Source organism: Phocoena sinus, chromosome 14 (genome assembly GCF_008692025.1).
Source record: "Phocoena sinus isolate mPhoSin1 chromosome 14, mPhoSin1.pri, whole genome shotgun sequence".
Lineage (NCBI taxonomy): Eukaryota > Metazoa > Chordata > Mammalia > Artiodactyla > Phocoenidae > Phocoena > Phocoena sinus.
This window is the reverse complement of record NC_045776.1, coordinates 21,358,305-21,378,235: the sequence shown is the minus strand read 5'-3', so window position 1 is coordinate 21,378,235 and position 19,931 is coordinate 21,358,305. Positions and strand designations below refer to the sequence as shown.

Below are 19,931 nucleotides of genomic sequence, written 5' to 3'. Positions count from 1 at the left end.
TTTGAAATTTGAGTAAATAACAAAAAATGTTTTAGCATAAGTATGTCCTATGCAATATTTATTTAATATCAGCATTTACTGTCTTAAGCACGTATATACTAAAATGTCATTTGTTGTTTATCTGAAATTCAAGTGTAACTGATATCTTGAATTTTTATTGGCTAAATCTAGAGATACTAATGGGAGAGAAACTGGAACTATCCTTTAAAATTTTTCATTTCATCCATTGCTTCCCTACATTTTTCGGTACGCGGGCCTCTCACTGTTGTGTCCTCTCCTGTTGCGGAGCACAGGCTCCAGACGCGCAGGCTCAGCGGCCATGGCTTACGGGCCCAGCCGCTCCACGGCATGTGGGATCTTCCCGGACCGGGGCACGAACCCATGTCCCCTGCATTGGCAGGCGGACTCTAAACCACTGCGCCACCAGGGAAGCCCTGTTTCCCTACATTTTAATGATACTTAATAAATTCCCATAGTAAAATGCACTCGTGTTTCTTCCTGTTAAGTCTTTGCCTTATTGAAATTCAGTAATAAATGCCATAAAACCTCATTCATTTCTGATTTCCGTTTGTTGTAGTAAAAACTTGAAGTCGAATGGCTTGAACATAGTCTCTCTGAAGGGCTGGAATGCACACAATCCTTTAAAGATACGACCCCATCTTCTGACAAGTATTTTTACCATGTCTCTTATTGTAGTTGAAAAAAAGCACTGATACTTCACAGAAACCGCTCTGGTCATTGGTTCTGGCTTTGGTTAGATACGCTTTCTCACTCTGGGCTGGCTGAATTTAATGTTTTGCATTAATATGAAGCATATAAAGTATACCTCCAAGGCTCTAGCAGAATGAGTGCTAATATGGTTTTGCCCATCTGGAGACTAAACTGGTCTGAGGGGCAGGTCACCCAGGCAAGTGTTTAGAGTTCCAGTATTTTTAAATGCTGTAATTATACTGTGGAGCTAAAAGGTAATGAAAGAAATGTAATCTGATAAAGAATAATATATTTTCCAAAACTTCTTTTGCAAGAGGATTATAGCTATTGCAGCTGATTAAAAGAAATCTTTTGACAGCTCCTTGTGTGAACAACCAAGAATGTTCCAAAGAATGTTCTAAATGTTCAACTGACTATAGAATTTTTTTTTTTCCCTAATCCAGTGTGGCCATTTGGTGTCCAGAGTGCTGGTAACAAAGGAAAGATGAGGTGTTGTCACCAATAGCCCTCTTTCTTAGCCTTTTCCCTACTTTTTTTTCAGCCTCTCAAAGAGAACTATACAACAAATATTAATAAAATATGTGTTGGGCTTCCCTGGTGGTGCAGTGGTTGAGAGTTCGCCTGCCAATGCAGGGGACGCGGGTTCGTGCCCCGGTCCGGGAAGATCCCACAAGCCACTGAGCGGCTGGGCCCGTGAGCCATGGCCGCAGAGCCTGCGCGTCTGGAGCCTGCAGCGGTGAGAGGCCCGCGTACCGCAAAAAAAAAAGAAAAGTGTTGAAATGGTATTCAGTTATTCGCATTCCTGGATCATCCTGGTAACTTCATCTTTCTACTTAGAATTGACCATATTGCACAAATGCACCAAATATGGAACATTATAACAAGATAGTTCAAAAAACACAAGGATCCCCAAGCTGTAGGGATCCCCAAACTTCCCCAACTGGAAGTTTTGGAGAAGCAGTTCTCAAGCTTTAGTGAATGTGAGAATTTCCTGGAAGGCTAATTAAAGCACACATTGTGGGACTCTGCCCCATTGTTGCTGACCAGTTGCATGTGTCTGGGGTGTAGACTGAGATTGTGCATTTGTAACAGGTTCCCAGGTGGTGTTGCTTTTCCAGGTCTGGGGACCTTAATTTAAGAACCACTGTGTCAGATTTATAATCTGATATCCTAAACCAAGTAATGTTCACATTAATTAGGGGACCTGTTAATTCATGGGTTTCTGTTTTGTTTTTTAAATCCCCTCCTCCATCACATAGCCTCACAGACATTGTAAGCTTTTGCTAGGGCTGATTCCAGAGTGGCAGCTGCACATGTAAGTGGTGTTTGATTAATTGAAAATGGATTACATTCCGTCACCCATAGAATAGTTTTAATTTCTTTCAATGGAGGTCTCTTTATCTTAACACAAGAGAAACAGATGCAGTAGAATATATTTCTAAGAAAAGATAATAATGGCAGAACTTCCTGGGTTGATTACATGAATTTGGGGATCCACAGACGCTCCAAGCGTCCCAAAGTAAAAGTTTTCATCATTTGAAAGAGACAAAATTATGCATAGTAAGTTCTATGGGGATTTGTATGACATTTTCTAATCTTAAAACCTTTTAGGAGCTTCTTTTTACATTCATGCTACTTTTCATAAATTTCATTTTTAGCTTTTATTGCTTTAAGCAGAAGCTCTAAAACATTGGACTTGGAAAGGAGTTTTTGACTTCATAGGGAATTATTTTTCACACTTAACAATGTTTAATATTGTAGATGAAATGTCATACCTTAAAAATCCATTCTAAGTCTGCCTCTGTGACTGGTCTTTGAAATTAACAAGAATATGATAAGGAGGGCAAGCACAAAGGGACTTAATCTTATAGAAACATTTTTACTATTTGCTTGATCATTTTGGTGAGTTTCTAAAACACATTGAGGATCTTCTCTATCTCTAGGTGCTCAATTAATATAAATCTGGAATATCCCTAGGAGTGTTTCCCCTATGCTTATTTATGTTTGACAAAACTAAAGCAAATAGATGTTAATATTTCTCCTTTGGGTCACCTCTTAAGAGTAGGCCTTCCTCTATATTTTCATTAGGAAAACATTAAAGGTTTTGCTGTGTTCGTATCTACTTATGAACTACCATCTTTCAGAAGAAGAAGAAAAAGAATAATGTCTAAGGAAAATATGATACTCTATTTTTCTTGGACCAACATAGATAAGAAACAATACCAGTTAGTTAAATGCATATATGGCTCTTTGCCTAAATCCTAGACAAAGAAGATTTAGGAATCTTCCCAAGACAAAATTTGGAGAGAGAGAGGGCTGAGGCTCACTTATTCTTATCATGAACTCTGGTATCAGACTCACTCATACAAATTTCTTACTGGATGGGATTTTGGTATTCTCAAGTACATTTCCCTAAATATAATTACCTTATGTAATTTTATAGCAGGCCAAAAGGATTGCTTCTATGAAGCAAGACTGGGAAATGTTACTATTTGAGGGTTCAACAGAATGACCATGGGCATCTTAAAGATAAAACCAAACCAAAACAAAGTGAAAACTTCTCCTGTTGGCTTTCTTCTGGATGAAATTCTCACCATTGTTATTCTAATGTAAAATCCTCTGTAAAATTGTAAAGTAGGTAGTTTCATTTTGACTCTTCCAAAGCATTCTTCTATTGCTTTCTGATTAAATCTTTCACCCACTTCCTAGGCGATCTGTATCCTCATCGAACTCTGCCCAAATTCCAGCCACAATTTTTTGAGCCACAAGTTCCAAATGTTATTTGTACTTCTTTGCTTTTTTTAGTTTTATCATCTTTCTTTCTCTGCTCCTACATTAAATCAGTGTAGTTGATTTCACATTGAATTTTAGATGAAACAATTTGATATAATTATTTTATAAGATATGATACACTGGTAGGCCCATCCCTCCAAGGGGAACTAGTACTCTAAGAGAAGAGGGAGGAGCATAGCCTAGATTGAAGTCAGTGTAATTATCAGTGAGACATTTCTTAGGCCTGTGTATACTCTCCATCGGGGTGGAGGCAGCTTGCCCCTACCATGAACTAAAACTTTGAAACCAGGACCATTGGAGACACACCTCTTATTTCTCAACAGATTATATTTGCTTGGGTCCATGCCCATCTTTTCTAAAAATGAAATAACTAATGCAAGCAGCGAGACACCTTTATTCCAGAGTCACATGTTCAAAATATAATTGTGAAAAGGAGCACAAAAGCTCACATTGCCAGCAAACTGCAAGGGTAATTGTATTGAAGAAATGTTAATCTTTATTTAACTTTCCCAAATTATGTACCCACAGTGCTGAAAACTGTCATAACCTCCTTGTTTCAGATTAAGTGGATTATTTATTTGTGATAATGGGCACATATGCTCATTAACATGGTGTCATAAACAGTTGTGTGAAATATACTGTGTGTTCTGTGACATAAATAAGGTGTTCAACATGAGGTGGTTGTTTAAAATATAGGCCCCAGGAAGAACAAAAAAGCAATCAGTGCTTTTTAATATAGTTGCCTGGTCTTGAATTCTAAATTTTTTTCTGCCTTATTAATGCTACTTGTATGGAAATTGCAGGTATTACTCTAATGAAATATCTTGACAGTTAAGGACATTAGAACTTCTTTCTACTTTCTCATCCTTGGTGTATCTCTAGCTAGCTGTTCACTGTTAGCAGCTCAGTAAGCTTAGAGCAGCGTTCATTTGATGGATGTCTTCAACCCATCCTAATTCTGAAAGTTCCCAACCTGGATATTGAATTTAGAGATCATCAAGTTCAACACCCTCATTTCACAGAAGGAGCTGAGCTTCTGAAGATTTAAAAGGCTTGTTTGAGCCCCAGATCTTTAAATAGTAAAGCCAGGACCAAGGGCTAACTATCCAGACTTCTCATGTGATGTACTTTCCACTAGAAGAGTGGGCGGTAATAATTAGGCTGGCTACACCAAAACAATCTGACGGGAGGAGGGCCTTGTTGGACAATGAGAGGGTGAGGCTGTATCTTTTGGGATTTTTACCATTATAATTTATGGTAGACACGATGCTCACTGTTATTTTACAATTTATAATAATTTAAGCAAACTTTCAGCTGCTTTCTTTGGGTAAATGACCTAGTTGGATGAAATGAGTGCATGACAATGAATGATGGGCAAATTTCAACAAAAACAATGAAGTAACAGACTTATTTTCAAAATAAGTTTTAGAAAAATTGGGTTTGTGGGAACATGGCAGATAACACCATGGAGAAAAAGTGAGAAGCTGTTCAGCCTTATCTTGAAAGAGGAGTATACAAAGCTAAAAATGAGTCTGTCCATTGGTGCTAGTATGGGTCAATCCTTTATTATAAGAGTACTGATTATAAGCAATTTAGATGCCTGCCTTTTAAATAATAGGAAACTGGAACATTTTCACCAAGTATAAGAAAAATTGTTCCCATCACAGAAAAATTAAGGAAGCTAATGAAGTTGAGATTGTTATCCTGGAAGATTGAAGATAAACATAACTTAGGGGAGGGAGTATTTTTAAAGAAATTAAATGTGTTCCTCTCCTCTGCACTGTTACACAGGGTGATTCAGGAGAAAAATGGGATTAAATGGAAGCAAGAAAATTCAGTTAAGACTCTAAGAATGATTCAATATTGAAAGCAAGGGATATTGTAGAATCCCTAGGCCCAGAAATCATTGAAAATGAAATTTAAAGTAATTGAACTTGAGTGATTTAGGTATACACCTGTCTGAGCAAAGGGTGAGCCCCATGACCTCCTGAGACCTCATCAAAGTCTTTGATTCAACAACCAAATATTCTGCCAGATGCTGTGATGCCAGCCCTGAAAAGAATGTACTTAAACTAATTGTAGGTGTTTTACCTCCTGCAGATTCTTAAACAACCTTCTATTCTTTCTGTTGATTTCTTATGTTCATAGATGTTTATGAGAAAAAATCCAACTATAATATTCACCTAGACTTCCTGGCTCGTGAGCAACATTTGGATGGAAATTGACACATCACGGGTTTGTGACTTTAGGTGGTAGCTTTATTGACTTGCTTCTGCAAGTGGCATCTCTTACCTATTTAAAACACACCTGAGCTTTGTTCTAAATAACTTGTCCCACCCAGTTTGGAGCTGTTTTTTTGTTATTATTGTTAATGAAATACTGTCTCTGAATGGATTTCTTTTTAAATTTATTGGATACTAAACTCAGAATGCAGAGATAGAAATAGCACCTTAAATCTTAGCTACCCCACTACTAACCATGGCTACTTTATTTATTTATTTAAAATATATATTTATTTATTTTTGGCTGCGTTGGGTCTTTGTTGCTGTGTGCGGGCTTTCTCTAGTTGCGGCAATTGGGAGCTACTCTTTGTTGCGGTCCATAGCCTTCTCATTGTGGTGGTTCTCTTCTTGTGGAGCACAGGCTCTAGGCGCACGGGCTTCAGCAGTTGTGGCATGTGGGCTCAGTAGCTGCGTCTCATGGGCTCTAGAGCACAGGTTCAGTAGTTGTGGCGCACAGGTTTAGTTGCTCTGCGGCATGTGGGATCTTCCCCGACCAGAGCTTGAATCCGTGTCCCCTGCATTGGCGGGTAGGTTCTTAACCACTGTGCCACCAGGGAAGTCCCACCATGACTACTTTGGAAAATATTAGTCTATTCTGTCTAAATTTTCAAGTGTTGATTGATATGTGATGGTGGCCATGCCTAGATTTCTATAAATTCTTAATTTTTTATATTATTACTTTTGGAAGCAATAGTTTCATTAATTGTGGTTACCTCAATTGGACACTTTTTCACTTCTTTAACACAACATCCTTGATTTTAAGTTTCATTTAGCCTTGGACATTATTCAAAGCCCCCAGGTGTTTTGAAAAAGTTTTGTGAAGAAAAGGCAAGGGATTGACTCCTGAGATCTATTTGAATAAGTGAACATATTTCCCTGTACTTTCATGTTCCAGGTTTCCAGATTAAGTCTTTCACATCACTGCGCTTCCTGTCGGAACCTTCTGATGCCGTCACGATGCGGGGAGGAAATGTCCTCCTGAACTGCTCTGCAGAGTCTGACAGAGGAGCTCCGGTTATCAAGTGGAAGAAAGATGGCATCCACCTTGCCTTGGGGATGGACGAAAGGAAGCAGCAACTTCCAAATGGCTCTCTGTTGATACAAAACATACTTCACTCCAGGCACCATAAGCCAGATGAGGGACTCTACCAATGTGAGGCATCTTTAGGAGATTCTGGGTCAATTATTAGTCGGACAGCAAAAGTTGCAGTGGCAGGTAAGTGGATTTTTCCTTCTCCTCCTCTTCCTTCTCCATCTCTTCTTCTACTCCTTTTTTTTTTTTTCTTTTTGAGATTAAAAAAAAAAACCTAATATTTGTAAAAACAACGTATATTTTTTAAGAAAAAATGTAAAAACATGTATGTTTATTTCCTCACAGTCTTGATTGACTTTTTGCCTAAATTAGCTTGGAAAACAATAGAAGAATCTCAACAATTAACATAACATTATGAGATTTTCCAGAACAAAATTTGGTTCAAGTTGATCCACTACTTATGTGTAAGGAAGGCGTTTTCATTAATAGAAAAATAATTTCCTAATTAATTCCAATTTACAGCCTCACTAATGATGAAAATTTGCAGTTTGTGTGTGTGTGTGTGTGTGTGTGTGTGTGTGTGTGTGTGTGTGTGCTTGTTTATTTGTTTGGGTTTTTTTTTTTTGCCTTTAGAGCAGTGGATTTTATTTTAATTATAATGGCTACAACATATAAATCTCTAAGTGAAAAATAAAACTTTGAATAGTGCTTCCAAATATCTTTATGCTTGGTAATGTATTGACTCAATAACCGAATAATAAGATGAAAAGTTTTTCTTTTTATATATATTTTGAAGTGGTGCAGACCCTGAAAGAAACAGTACTGAATGTTCTGGAATCCATGGATATTGCTCTTTTTTGCCCCACTTATTTTGGTTAGAGGGTAGCTCATGATTATTTCTTTTCAGAGGTAGACCTGTAGGAAGAAGAATTAAATTTTCCTCGTTTCTGTAATGGTTCAGCTAAAAGTTGGGCTTTGACTTTGTTTTTTCATCTTTTTCTGTTGTTTAATTTTGATATTGGTCACAAAACAAGGCAAATGGATCCAACCTGAAAAAAATTTAGGCTTTCAGATAGGTAAACAGGTTTGAAGGGCTCCTTTCAAACTTAATCTTCAGTTCTATTCACTTGAATGAATAGGCCATAATGCAGTCATTTGATATGGGTTTCCTTTCCCAGGGTCCATGTAGTCTATATACAGGAAGACTGATGAGAATGAGGACTCATTTTCAGCAATGACATTTACTAGGACAATCAGGCAGGACCACCCCCCCCCCCCCCACCTTGTACTCTTCTAGTAAAGATGCAATAAAGTTGAAATCTGAAAAAAGGGATTTTGTCAGATTATGATATAAAAAATTAGATCTCATAGATAAGCAATCAGTCCATAAATTCAACTTCCTGCCACTCTTTTATGGCTTCTTTTCCCCACTAAGGACTCTCTTTCATATTTCAGTTAAACAAGACTATTCTAGAGCAAAGATGTCCTGGTGATACAGTGGTCAGCCATCTTGGTTTAACCTGGACTGACCTGCTTTTAGCACTTGAAAGTACTGGTCCTGAGATCCCCTCAGTCCCACGTAAAACCAGAATAGTTGGTCAGCCTACCTAGTGGAACCCTCCACCTTCTCTAGCAACGCTAGACTGAAGCATGGGTGCAGAGCATCTCCTTCACTCAGGACACATATGAGGAGGCACCTGATCAGGAAAACCAAGGCTATCAGCCACCTGGGATCTCTGAGTGATGGCTGTCTGACATTTGATTGACGAGCGTAAAGTGTGGAGAGAACCGGACGTCTATGTTAATGATGATTGATTGAAAAAGAAAAGTGGAGCAAGTGTTGAGGGTTAAGGTAAAAACTACTTTCCTGGAATGCTCCAAATGAAGCAGAAAGGGTACAGTCTGATTTCCCGCATTTGAGAATTTCTGGACGCTCACATCCCATCCGTCACTTGCCCACAATACAACGTAGCTCTGCTGATTTGAGTGAATCAGGCTGGTACTTTGATGCCTGTTCCAAAAGGCACACACAAATGTGTGCTGTTAATGAAAATGTCCTGGTAAGTTGTGGTTTCTGTTTCCTGTGATCTAGATTCACTTTTACATGCTCTGTTTCAATGGTGAGATGAAGAATAATCCCTTCCCTGTGAGATATCAAAATAAAGTGGCTTCTTCTTTTGACTTTCGTATTCTGTACAAGGATAGGCTGGCAGATTCAGTCACTGAGTTACAATTTAATATTAGATTGTATCATTTCAAGGCAATGAGGCTTATTCACAGCCTTTTAAACACTTACCTTGCTGTTTGGCAACACAGCATATGTCAGTGTTATGTCTGCTGAGGTTAAGATTGCCAAACCACTGGAATGCACAAGGGGCATATATCTTCCCTGTAGTAAAGACCACGGGCCTGATTTAATCTCATTTTTAAAACATTAGCAGTCAGTAAACCAGTCACTCCTAAAAGGTAACAGGCAGCTTTTCTTTGGATGAGGAAAAAAAAAAAAAAATCTGTTCTCTACCCTCAGGTGCTGTGTAGAGCCCATTTAATAGAATGCTTCTCTTCCATTTTTGCTTTCTCAAAGTGTCTTGATAAAAAGAAATGTGGCAAATGAAATCGGTCCTTAATCAGTCAGCTTATTTCATGCAATGATCTTGCCATACACCATTCATTCTATTTTCTAAGAACTTCTCAAGTGCTCTTTAAGCCCTGAGTACATGCTTAGCTGGAGAGGGAGAGAGAGTAGGAAAGGGAAATGAGGGGCTACCAGCCCATTCAACATCTTCTTAAAAATCTCAGTGTTTCGGCCTACCGACTGTCAGTGTTTCTGGGAATTGTGAGTTCTATCAATAAGGAGCACCTGGGTTGTTAAACCTCTGTTTGAAAGCAACTTGGCCAGTACTGGCTGAAACTTGGGAATTGTATTTGTATCCAATTAGCTCTAATCTAAAATGGTGCAGTATTTATCTGCATTGTGTACCTCTATTTAGCATTTCTAGACGGAGAACAGCTTGAAGAGAGGAGCAGAGCCAGACTTTGTTTATATAACTTCTCCTACCACCCTCTCCACTCAGTACCTAGAAAATCATCGGACATGTTTAGTAGTTTCTCAGTAGATACTTGTTTTACCAATGAAGGTAAACTTTCTGCCGTCTATGGAGAGTTTCTGGCTAATGTTATCTTCTTCCTTCTCTTCCTCATCCACTTCTTCATTATTGACCTTGATGTGATTAGTTAAATTTACCTATGTGTGTCCCTACTCTTTTTTTTTTTTTTTTTTTTTTTTTTTGCGGTATGCGGGCCTCTCACTGTTGTGGCCTCTCCCGTTGCGGAGCACAGGCTCCGGACGTGCAGGCTCAGCGGCCATGGCTCACGGGCCCAGCCACTCCGTGGCACGTGAGATCTTCCCGCACTGGGACACGAACCCGTGTCCCCTGCATCGGCAAGCGGACTCTCAACCACTGTGCCACCAGGGAAGCCCTGTGTCCCTACTCTTGATGGGCAGAGTTGGAATAATTTGATTTATATCTCAATAGTCTACAAATTCATTAACTATTAGAAGATGGACTGTGCTGGAATATTCATGCTACGTGAAAAAAAAAAAAGGCATGTGTCAGTTCCTTATTTCTTCCTATAACATCAAGATGAGTTTGCATCTGGCCAAGCACGTCTTCCCTCTGCCAGATGTCACCAGCTATCTGAGCCTGTATTCTCTTCCATAAAACAGACATAATAATAATCTACCTCCTAAGGCTGTGCTGGCTTTCAAATAACATCTAGGATGTAAAGCCATAGTGCAGAGTAGATTCTTATTCAATAGCAGCAGTAGTATAAATAGACTTAATAACGGTTATTGTGTTATCACAATTATTACTACTAGGAAATGACAGCTTTCAATATTCCCATGTGGTGGTACAAAAAACGGGGGGGGGGGGGGGGAGGAGGTAAATATAGGTTGCAAATCCTGAGCCATAAATATTATCGTCCTAGATCAGATATCTGCCTTTGCAATCCATAATTACAAACTGGCAAGACTGAATTGAGTTTTCAAATGGTTGAATCTCTCTGCAGTTTGTTGGCCAACAATGCCAAAATCAGTTTAACTACGAAATTCATTTTTCAAAAGTTGATCTATTTTGTCAGTAGAGCCAATATAATTTGTACTGGGTCTAGATCAAGCAATAACTGCTGTCATTTTGGAAAAAAGATGCTGGGCAATCTTCTCAACCAAGCCTCCTTGATGCCCTTCCAACTGAAAAAGAGTCACCTAGGCTGGGTCTACAGAGAGTTATTTGGTCTAGATTGGGAGTTTAAATAATGCTGATGTGTAAGAAAACCAGATCACTACAGAGCTCCTCCGAATAATCATGAAAGAGTCATCTTATTCATTTTCCCTGATTACACCACCACCACACATCCACCATCCAACACACCCACCGACCCACGTGACTACTTGCCCATCTACTTCTCCTGCAGGGCTCTTAGAAGCCCAATTGCAACCTAAGTGCTTCCTCTGCTTGTATTCACACTCTTGGGGCTGGAAGGCGGCCAGCCTCTCCTCCCTCATGTGAAGCAACACTGACTGCAGGATACATTACAGAGCATTTGTGTCCAGGTAGATTCTCTTTGTTGTTGTTAATTTTAAGCATTTATGTCTTGAATATTAAAACCATTGACTTGCTTTTCTTATAGTCCTTTGCTCTTTGCACAGTATATTCATACATATTATCTCATAATGCTCAAAAAAGCCCAGTGATATAGATACCCAAAATGACAGAGAACAAACTTGAAAAGAGGTAGGTGGCTTTCTACAGGCAGAGACTAGAACTCTGGCACACACTTACTCCCTTATCATTTTGCTTCTCAGTCTAAGGACTAGGTTTAAGGATACCGCGAATAGTTTCCCACTTAGTCATTTATTTTTAATCATTCAAACTCTCCAAAATAGAAACTAAGGGGAAAATAATAGTAGATTTCTTTTATCCATTTATTGCCTTGAAAATATCAACTTCTTATGGGTATAGGGGTTCGGAAGAGGCCTCCCCAAGATGTGCTACTTTGGTATGTGGATTATTTTGCACTAAAAGCAATGGAGATCCTATGGGCTCAAGAGAAACTACTGTCTGTCCCTTAACAACCTAGAAGAATTTAAATTGGGGATTTTTCCCAGAAAAAGAGTTATTGCCAGAGATACACTTTATCTAAGTGGCCCCATCTATATGGCAGGACAAATATCTAATTACTAAATGTCTGCTCTTCTTTATATTGTCCTGTGAATGACCCTCCTGTCCTGGGAAGCCCCGGCCTGTATCCCACTCCTTAGCTCAGAACAGCATATATACCTCGTTTTGGTTTTCTGTCTTTGAACCTCTCACATATGTGGTTCTCTTACACTCTCGTATATGTGGGATTTCTGTACGTATGAAATTAAATGTGGTATTCTGTTAATCTGTCTTATGTCAATTTAATTCTTAGACCAGTCAGAAGAACCTAGAAGGGTAAAGGAAAGATTTTTCCTTCCCAACATGGGGAAACACTATGATTTGGATGTTTTCTTCTAAGATAAGATTTTGCTAGCACAGCTATGCATTAAATAATGACACAAGATCAGTCTCTCCTGAAATGTGGAGAACATGTGATTTTTAAAATCAGCTTATAAATAGTCTTTCTAGGGGCAAGATTTTGGTTACCTTTTATCTTTGTAAGTGGTTTTATAACTCAGGTCGAATTTGCATTTTTTTTCTTGAAAATCAAGAAAATAAAAGGCCAACTAACTTGCATTTACTTGTGTTGTTATTTCACTCAGGGGCATATTTTTCTTCCTTCCTTATTACAATAGATGTTTCAAGATGCAAATTGTAGCACTCTGCTTTTAAATAACACAGGCATTATAATTAAAATTCCCCTGAGTTAAAAAAAAAAAAAAATTAGTTACTTGAGGAGTAGTTTCAACGAATTCCCTTCCAGAATGCCTCCAATTTAAATGAGTTATGAAATAATTAGTGAAAGCATATTATGGTGAGAGAAGCTAGAATTGCTTCAGCAGAATGGAGCATTTTGTGAAATGATAACTTGACCTTTACGTTTTTACTTAAAAGGAAACAGGAAAAGGAGCTTGTCTTAAGAGAAGGGAGAATAAACTACATTGCCTTGGGCCACTCAAATGTTATAGAAAGGAAATAGCAAGAAAAAGTGCTCATATTCCTTTCCTCTACAAGAACAAATATAAGAATCTTGCCTAGAAGGTCAAGTTCATCCAGTGAAGCAGTTTGGAAAATGTATCCCAGTGCTCTTGAATGCTCTCAGAATTCTATTTTGGGGAAGGTTCAGTTACAGAGCAAAGTTTTACATTTTATACTGAGAGGGATATTGTTTATTTTCAGACTGGTGAGCAGTAAAATCCATTGTTCTGACTCCATAATTCTTAATGGTCTTAATTATCTTCATTTAGCTAAGTGTTCTTTTGTCTTGTGGTTAAAGCACGAGAAAGAAAGAAAATTTAAGGAAGGATTGTAGTGTTATAAGTAATTGTTGTATGTGTGCTAATCTTATAATTTTCTTTTAGTTTTATTGCCAAATAAAACTGGGATAATCACCAATATTGCCCAGTGCCTACTTACCCACACACTCCCACACCCTCAACTTAAATAATGGCATTTTAAAGAGTAGGTTTTTAGTTGCCTCCTTCCTAAGTCAATTAACTCTGCAGTAAAATTAAAATAGAAATATATTCCTGAATAAAATATGCAGAGTAGAAAGACATCTTCTACATTATAAAAATTACAAAAGAAAACTTGACAGGGCTTTTTATAGTAGAAACATCAACAAAATAACTTTAAAAAATCTTCCAACCTTCCACTGCCTTTTCTTTGTTATGAATTCTAATTCATATGACAGTGGAAATAGTAATTATTCATTCTAAAATTCAGTATCTTAAGAGCACTGTTCTTTTATTCAACTGTTAAGCTAGCTACAGTGTGATTTTTGCTGGTGCTGTAATAAAAATGAAGGGGTAATATCTAAAATAGTAATACTGTTTAGTAATACTAATAGTAAAACAGTACAGTGGTAGTGTTTTAACCAAAAACTCTTTTGAATTCTAGAAGACCCCCTTGGAATACAAGAGATTTTTTTTTGTTTTTTGGGTTTTTTTTTTTTTATCAATGTCAGGCTAACAAAGACTTAAATCAGAGGAAGTAAAGTAGATAGATCAGGTGGTATAACTGTAAATCTCTGATAAAATTATGATTGATAATAAATTTAATAGAGCATTTTACTTTTATGAACCTATCACTGGTACTGATTTTTTTCTATTTTTTATGTCCATGCTAAAATTTATTATTTAAATTTAGTAAAGATCTACAACTTAAGATATTTATACTAGATACAAGTCTTTCTACAAAGTAAGGAAATATTCAAGCTTAGGAATGTTCTAGAAACGAAGTTAGAAGAAATCATGGAAAATCTCAGTGTATATAGTCCCTAAATGATCTTAAACTTTTCTTGTCAGGATCCATATTTAGAGATGAGAGTACTGAATACCATCAGTGAAAACATCTCCCTTTAAGAAGGTATTGCTTTTTTTTTTTTTTTTGCGGTACGCGGGCCTCTCCCGTTGCGGAGCACAGGCTCCGGACGCACAGGCTCAGCGGCCATGGCTCACGGGCCCAGCCGCTCCGCGGCATGTAGGATCTTCCCGGACCGGGGCACGAACCCGTGTCCCCTACCTCGGCAGGCGGACTCTCAACCACTGCGCCACCCGGGATAGCCCCAGGTATTGCTTTTTAATAGTCTACTTTTATATTTATAAGCTGTATCTATATATTCTATAATAAGCAGTCTAGTCCACAGGTCATTTCTCCTATAATTGTTAAATATATCTATTATTCGGTAGAGATGAGAATTAGAATAAGTCAGTAAGTTGATTTCTAGTGACTAGGCAGCCATTGGAATATAAGAAGGAGCCACATAATCTTAGTGTAGCAAATAACTTGTTTTGGACCTTGAATTGAGTTTAGCATGTAACAACAACAATAAAACAATGATAAATATTTTTGATAGCAAATAAATAATCACAGTAAATCCCAAAACCCAAATATATCTACTCATTTCACAATATACTGGGAATATATATATATGTATATATATATATATATATATATATATATATACACACACACACACACACATATACATATGCACACACACACATATACATATACACACACATACTAAAATAGTACAATATGATATAGTATCTTCAAAGCTGCCACTCTCAGAGCTACAGCTGAAAGTTCTTTGGAGACTTTCTATTAAAAGACAAAACCTATTGCCTTAGTTCCAGAGGTCAGAGTGTTTTAAACTGAAAGGCAGATTGGGAAAACTTCCCAAAGCATCTGAGAAGCAGCCTTTTTTTTGTGAGAAGCAACACATAATTCAGACAGGTCCTTAACTGGGACTTGTCTCTAAATGCCACTCAGGTACAGAGGCACCTGCTCTGACTGGGCCATATAGGGCTGTGGGGCTGTGATATTGTGATTCACAAGAAGAAATTTATATTTGGTCTTTATCCCATTAATGGCACAGAGTTTCTAAAGCCTTCTGAATTTCCTAAGTGACTAGAGTGATAAAGGTGTCTTTTGTTATGTGAATGAGGTGACTTCTGAACCCCATCTAAGGATAGGGGCTCGTTGCCAGGGGAACCAACCCTGCCAGTGATGAGAAGGCTGGAACTTTCAGTCTTAGCCTCATGGGCTCTGGTAGGGGAGAGGGTCTGGAGGTTGAATCGATCACTGATGTCCATGATTTAATCAATCCTGCCTATGTAATGAAGCCTCCATAAAAATCCAAAAGGAGAAGGTTCCAAGAGAATCTAGGCTGGTGAACAGGTGGAGTTGCTGGGCTAGTGGTGCCTTTGGTCTCATGGGTTTCACACCCTTTCCTCATACCTTGCCATGTGTATCTCTTCTATCTGGCTGTTTCTGAGTTATGTCCTTTTATAATAAGCTGGTGATCTAGTAAGTAAAATGTTTCTCTGAGTTCTGTGAACCACTCTAGCAAATTAATTGAGCCCAGGGAGGAGGTCATCAGGAACCTCTGGTTTATAGCCAGTTAGTCAGAAAGCACAAGGTAACAACCTGGGCTCGTGACTGACATCTGAAGTGGACGGACAGGGAGACAGTCTTGTAGGACTGAACCCTTAACCTGTGAATCTGATGCTGTCTCCAGGCAGATAGATAGGTGTCAGGATCGAGTTGAATTGTAAGGACACCCCACTGATGTCCAGAGAAATGCTGTGGTGTGGGAAATCACCTTCACACACACACATTGGAATTAGGTGCAGGAACCTAAAGAGCTGCTCTAACTTCTAGAGGAATGATGAAGTCCGACTGTTATATGCCTAGCTCGAATCTAGTGCGCTCAGGTCAGTGTGATTGTATGTAAATAAATCAGTAGATATTGGTACAGGTAGGGGATGTGTGAGTGTAAGAGAGTCTGTGTTCTATCATCTCCCGTCAGGATCTTTAAACAATTGAATTTACACTGTCTAGATTCTAACCTAGGTTACCCAGAGATATTTAGACATAAATACAGAGCATGCACATACACCCTTCCATTTAGATGAATCTTCTTAGCTAAGCCTCTGTGTCCTGTTAGAAAACAAAATTCAGCTGAGTAAATTTAAAGATCTAATTGGTTTTACTAAATTATTCATGAATCAAGCAACATTCCATCTAGCAGATAGGAGCTCCAAGGAGCTGAACAAAATAAAAGGCAGAAGCAGAGGAAAAAGGAAATTTCTAGCAAAGAGTGGATTGTTTCAGGCAAGGCTGTCTTCCTTTGGAGGAAGTTGGGGTCTTTTAGGCAGATTATCTTACTAGTACTGAGCAAGTAATTCAGACTGACTTGTTAAATGTGTGTGGCTTAGCACAAGAGACTCGATTTTGGGCCTGTTTCTTGTTTTTTGCTGTTGGCTTCTTTAAAAATAGTTTTAAATCCTTGATGAACAGCACAGTCATAAAATCTGTTTGATTTATAATCCCTCTAATTTACTGTTCTGTTATACACATTGCTACAAATTTTATTTTATAAAAAATATATTTATCCTTTTTATTGTAACCCAAAGCTTTACTACCCATAAAAGGACTGTTCATGAGGTTTCACTGGCTGAGATTTTTTACCTGGAACATTTCACCAACTAGGAATCTATTTAAGAAAATGTTTTAAAGATGAATAAAGCCTATATAGCTTCAACATTAAGTTTCAGTGATGGTTGACTTTATTGGATTGAGTTTTTGTGGTTCCTCTTGCAAAGAGAAAATTTCTCCAAAGGCTGGAACATGACGTAAAAAATAATTAGTGTTTCTTTGATCTAATCATTGTTTCCAGGGGCATCCTTTGGGTCCCACAGTGCATTGGGTACTTTATGAGCCAATGTGTGGCTATTTCTTTAAGGTTATTTCCAGTTGAGTGTCAGTTCAGGAGGTGCCTTGGTTTGGAACATGTAGTTGCAGATAAAGTAAATGTCCCCTTTAATCCTCTTCACCCCAAATGCATACATATTGTATAGATGTGGGATTTTTTTGTTTTTATTAAGAAATAGTTAACATACCATAAAATTAACCCTTTGAAAGTATGTAATTCACTCATTATTAGTACATTCATCACTACTTTCTAACCCTAGAATATTTTTATCATTTCCATTCCCCTCTCCCCTCAGACCCTGGCAACCACTAACCTACTGTCTGTCTGCATTGTTTATTTATTTATTTTTTTTGCGGTACGAGGGCCTCTCACTGTTGTGGCCTCTCCAGTTGCCGAGCGGAGGCTCCGGACGCGCAGGCTCAGCGGCCATGGCTCACGGGCCCAGCCGCTCCGCGGCATGTGGGATCTTCCCAGACCGGGGCACGAACCCGTGTCCCCTGCATCGGCAGGCGGACTCTCAACCACTGCGCCACCAGGGAAGCCCTTCCCTTCAGTTTTTATAGCAGTTTCCTAAACATGCATATTCTGGTGCTCATGGCTTTGCATACTTTATTCTCTATGTCTTCTTTTCATCCATTATGCTCACTCTTGCACTTTTTTTTTTTTTAATGAGACTGGATTCATGCAGTCCATCTTTAGGAATCTTGACCTGGTCCCTCAGGCTAGGAAAGTGTCCATCCTCCTTGTACTCACAGTAAACTGGGCTTCCCCCAATTATAGCATGGAACATGTCACACTATGTCCTTATAAAATACACACACACACAGACATACACACAACTCCTCCACTGGTCAATGACTTCATGAAGACAGATCATGTTATATCTTCTCAACTTCTCTAGGTGGGCAAACTCTTTAGAACCTGGTTAGTTATATGGCGCAGCATGGTAGTCAGATGCATGAGCTTCAGAGCCAGACAGATTTGGATCCTATCTCTATCCATTCACTAGTTCTGTAAACTTGGGCTCTCTGTGGAGATGTTCTGGGCCTACTTTCCTGTTCTTAAAATGGCCTGCTTGGGCTTCCCTGGTGGCGCAGTGGTTGAGAGTCTGCCTGCCGATGCAGGGGACACGGGTTCATGTCCCGGTCCGGGAAGATCCCACATGCCGCAGAGCGGCTGGGCTCGTGAGCCATGGCCGCTGAGCCTGCGCGTCCGGAGCCTGTGCTCCACAATGGGAGAGGCCACAACAGTGAGAGGCCCGCGTACCACAAACAAACAAAAAAAATGGGCCTGCCTTATAAGGTTGCTGTGAATATAATCAAGAAGTGCTTAGACTTACAAAGGGCTTAATGAAAGAAGTTTTATAAGAGATAGAGAATGGCAGTACTCTTGAAGATTCCTTGAATACCCTGCAGCAAATGGGAAGAGAGAAACCCCATGAAGAAGGCCTCTTTTCCTGTGTGGGATGCATGTCTGCATGCTCCATGACTATCTGACCTGTTTCTCATCCAGGGTCTTGCTTTCCCACATCCAGGTGAGCTCTGTGCAAACATGTCGGGTTTTATGTGCCTGTTTAAAGCTCTTAGTACCAATACTTTGGGGTTGATATTCCTTCCTGGAGTAAAATAATGACTACACTGGAAAGTACTTGGATAATACTCACGGTTTTGATTTTGTTCTTTGATGATATCAGAACACAACATCTCTTAATTGTCACTTAGCAAAAATCTGAAGTAAAGTTTGTCGTGGAACCTTGAAGAGCTTTCTCTGGACCAGCAAACTTCGGGACTCTTTCTCCTTCTGGGAGGACATATGAACTGCAGACTGACTGGTTACCCTCATTGGTCTTTAACCTTTCATAAAAGTAAATGATCATTAGAGATATAAAAATATTACTTAGGTTAAGAGATTCTTGTTAATGATATGACTTGGATTCACAGTTGTGTTTTCGTATAAATCTTGATTATTTGTAACTGACTTAGAAAACTATCCCCCATTTTATGTTTGTTGTCTACTTATATTCAGAAATGTAAGCAGTCATCTTATTTTGCCAGAGGGTTGGAATTTGTTTCCTCCAAATACTAAGCTATCATTTCGAAGTCTTTTTCCCTCAGAATATGTGTACTAGACGAATGTTTCTCTTTAAAAAAGGCTTTTTGAAATGCTCGTGGAAATTATTTAAGTGATTGGCATCATTTATGTTGCCTTTGTAGCTACTTCATTTCAGCCCTTTCCCCATCAGAACTCTCACAACTTAACATGCCTTCAGAAAGTGTGAATAAGATTACACGATAATGCTGCCCCAATATGCATTTCAGTGCTTTGGAAAGGAAATGTGAGCGCAAAGCTGAGAATATGTGTGTTCAGCCTGGTAACAATAAAAAGGATGTTTATCAATGAAAGAGAACCACAAATGGTGCCACACTTCGGAGGAGGAAAGCAATTTGTTGAAGTGAAGGATGTTAAATGTTTTAATTTTCTTCTATGCCAGTAAAATCTTGTAAAACAAGGTGACATATTAAATTTTCTATACTATAGCGGCTCCAAGAGCCTGTCAACATTTTCATTATAAACTCTATTTTCAGAGCTTTATAGCTCGGCTTTAAGAATTCACTCTGGCCTGACATTTGGAGTGCAAGGTCTTACCTGGGGAACATGTGTTTCACATGTTTTAAAAATTATGAGTT

The 19,931-nt window shown here is 38.7% G+C and overlaps 1 protein-coding gene across 1 annotated transcript in view; it reads left to right on the top strand.

Annotated features, from left to right (window-relative positions):
- The first annotated feature begins 6,352 nt into the window (after positions 1-6,352).
- DCC (DCC netrin 1 receptor) overlaps positions 6,353-19,931 on the top strand; it is a 774,287-nt gene continuing 760,708 nt past the window's right edge. Inside the window, exons 1-2 of the mRNA XM_032654035.1 lie at positions 6,353-6,374; positions 6,682-7,002. Of these exons, the coding sequence (XP_032509926.1) occupies positions 6,353-6,374; positions 6,682-7,002 (343 nt within the window). The remainder of the gene's footprint in view (positions 6,375-6,681; positions 7,003-19,931) is intronic.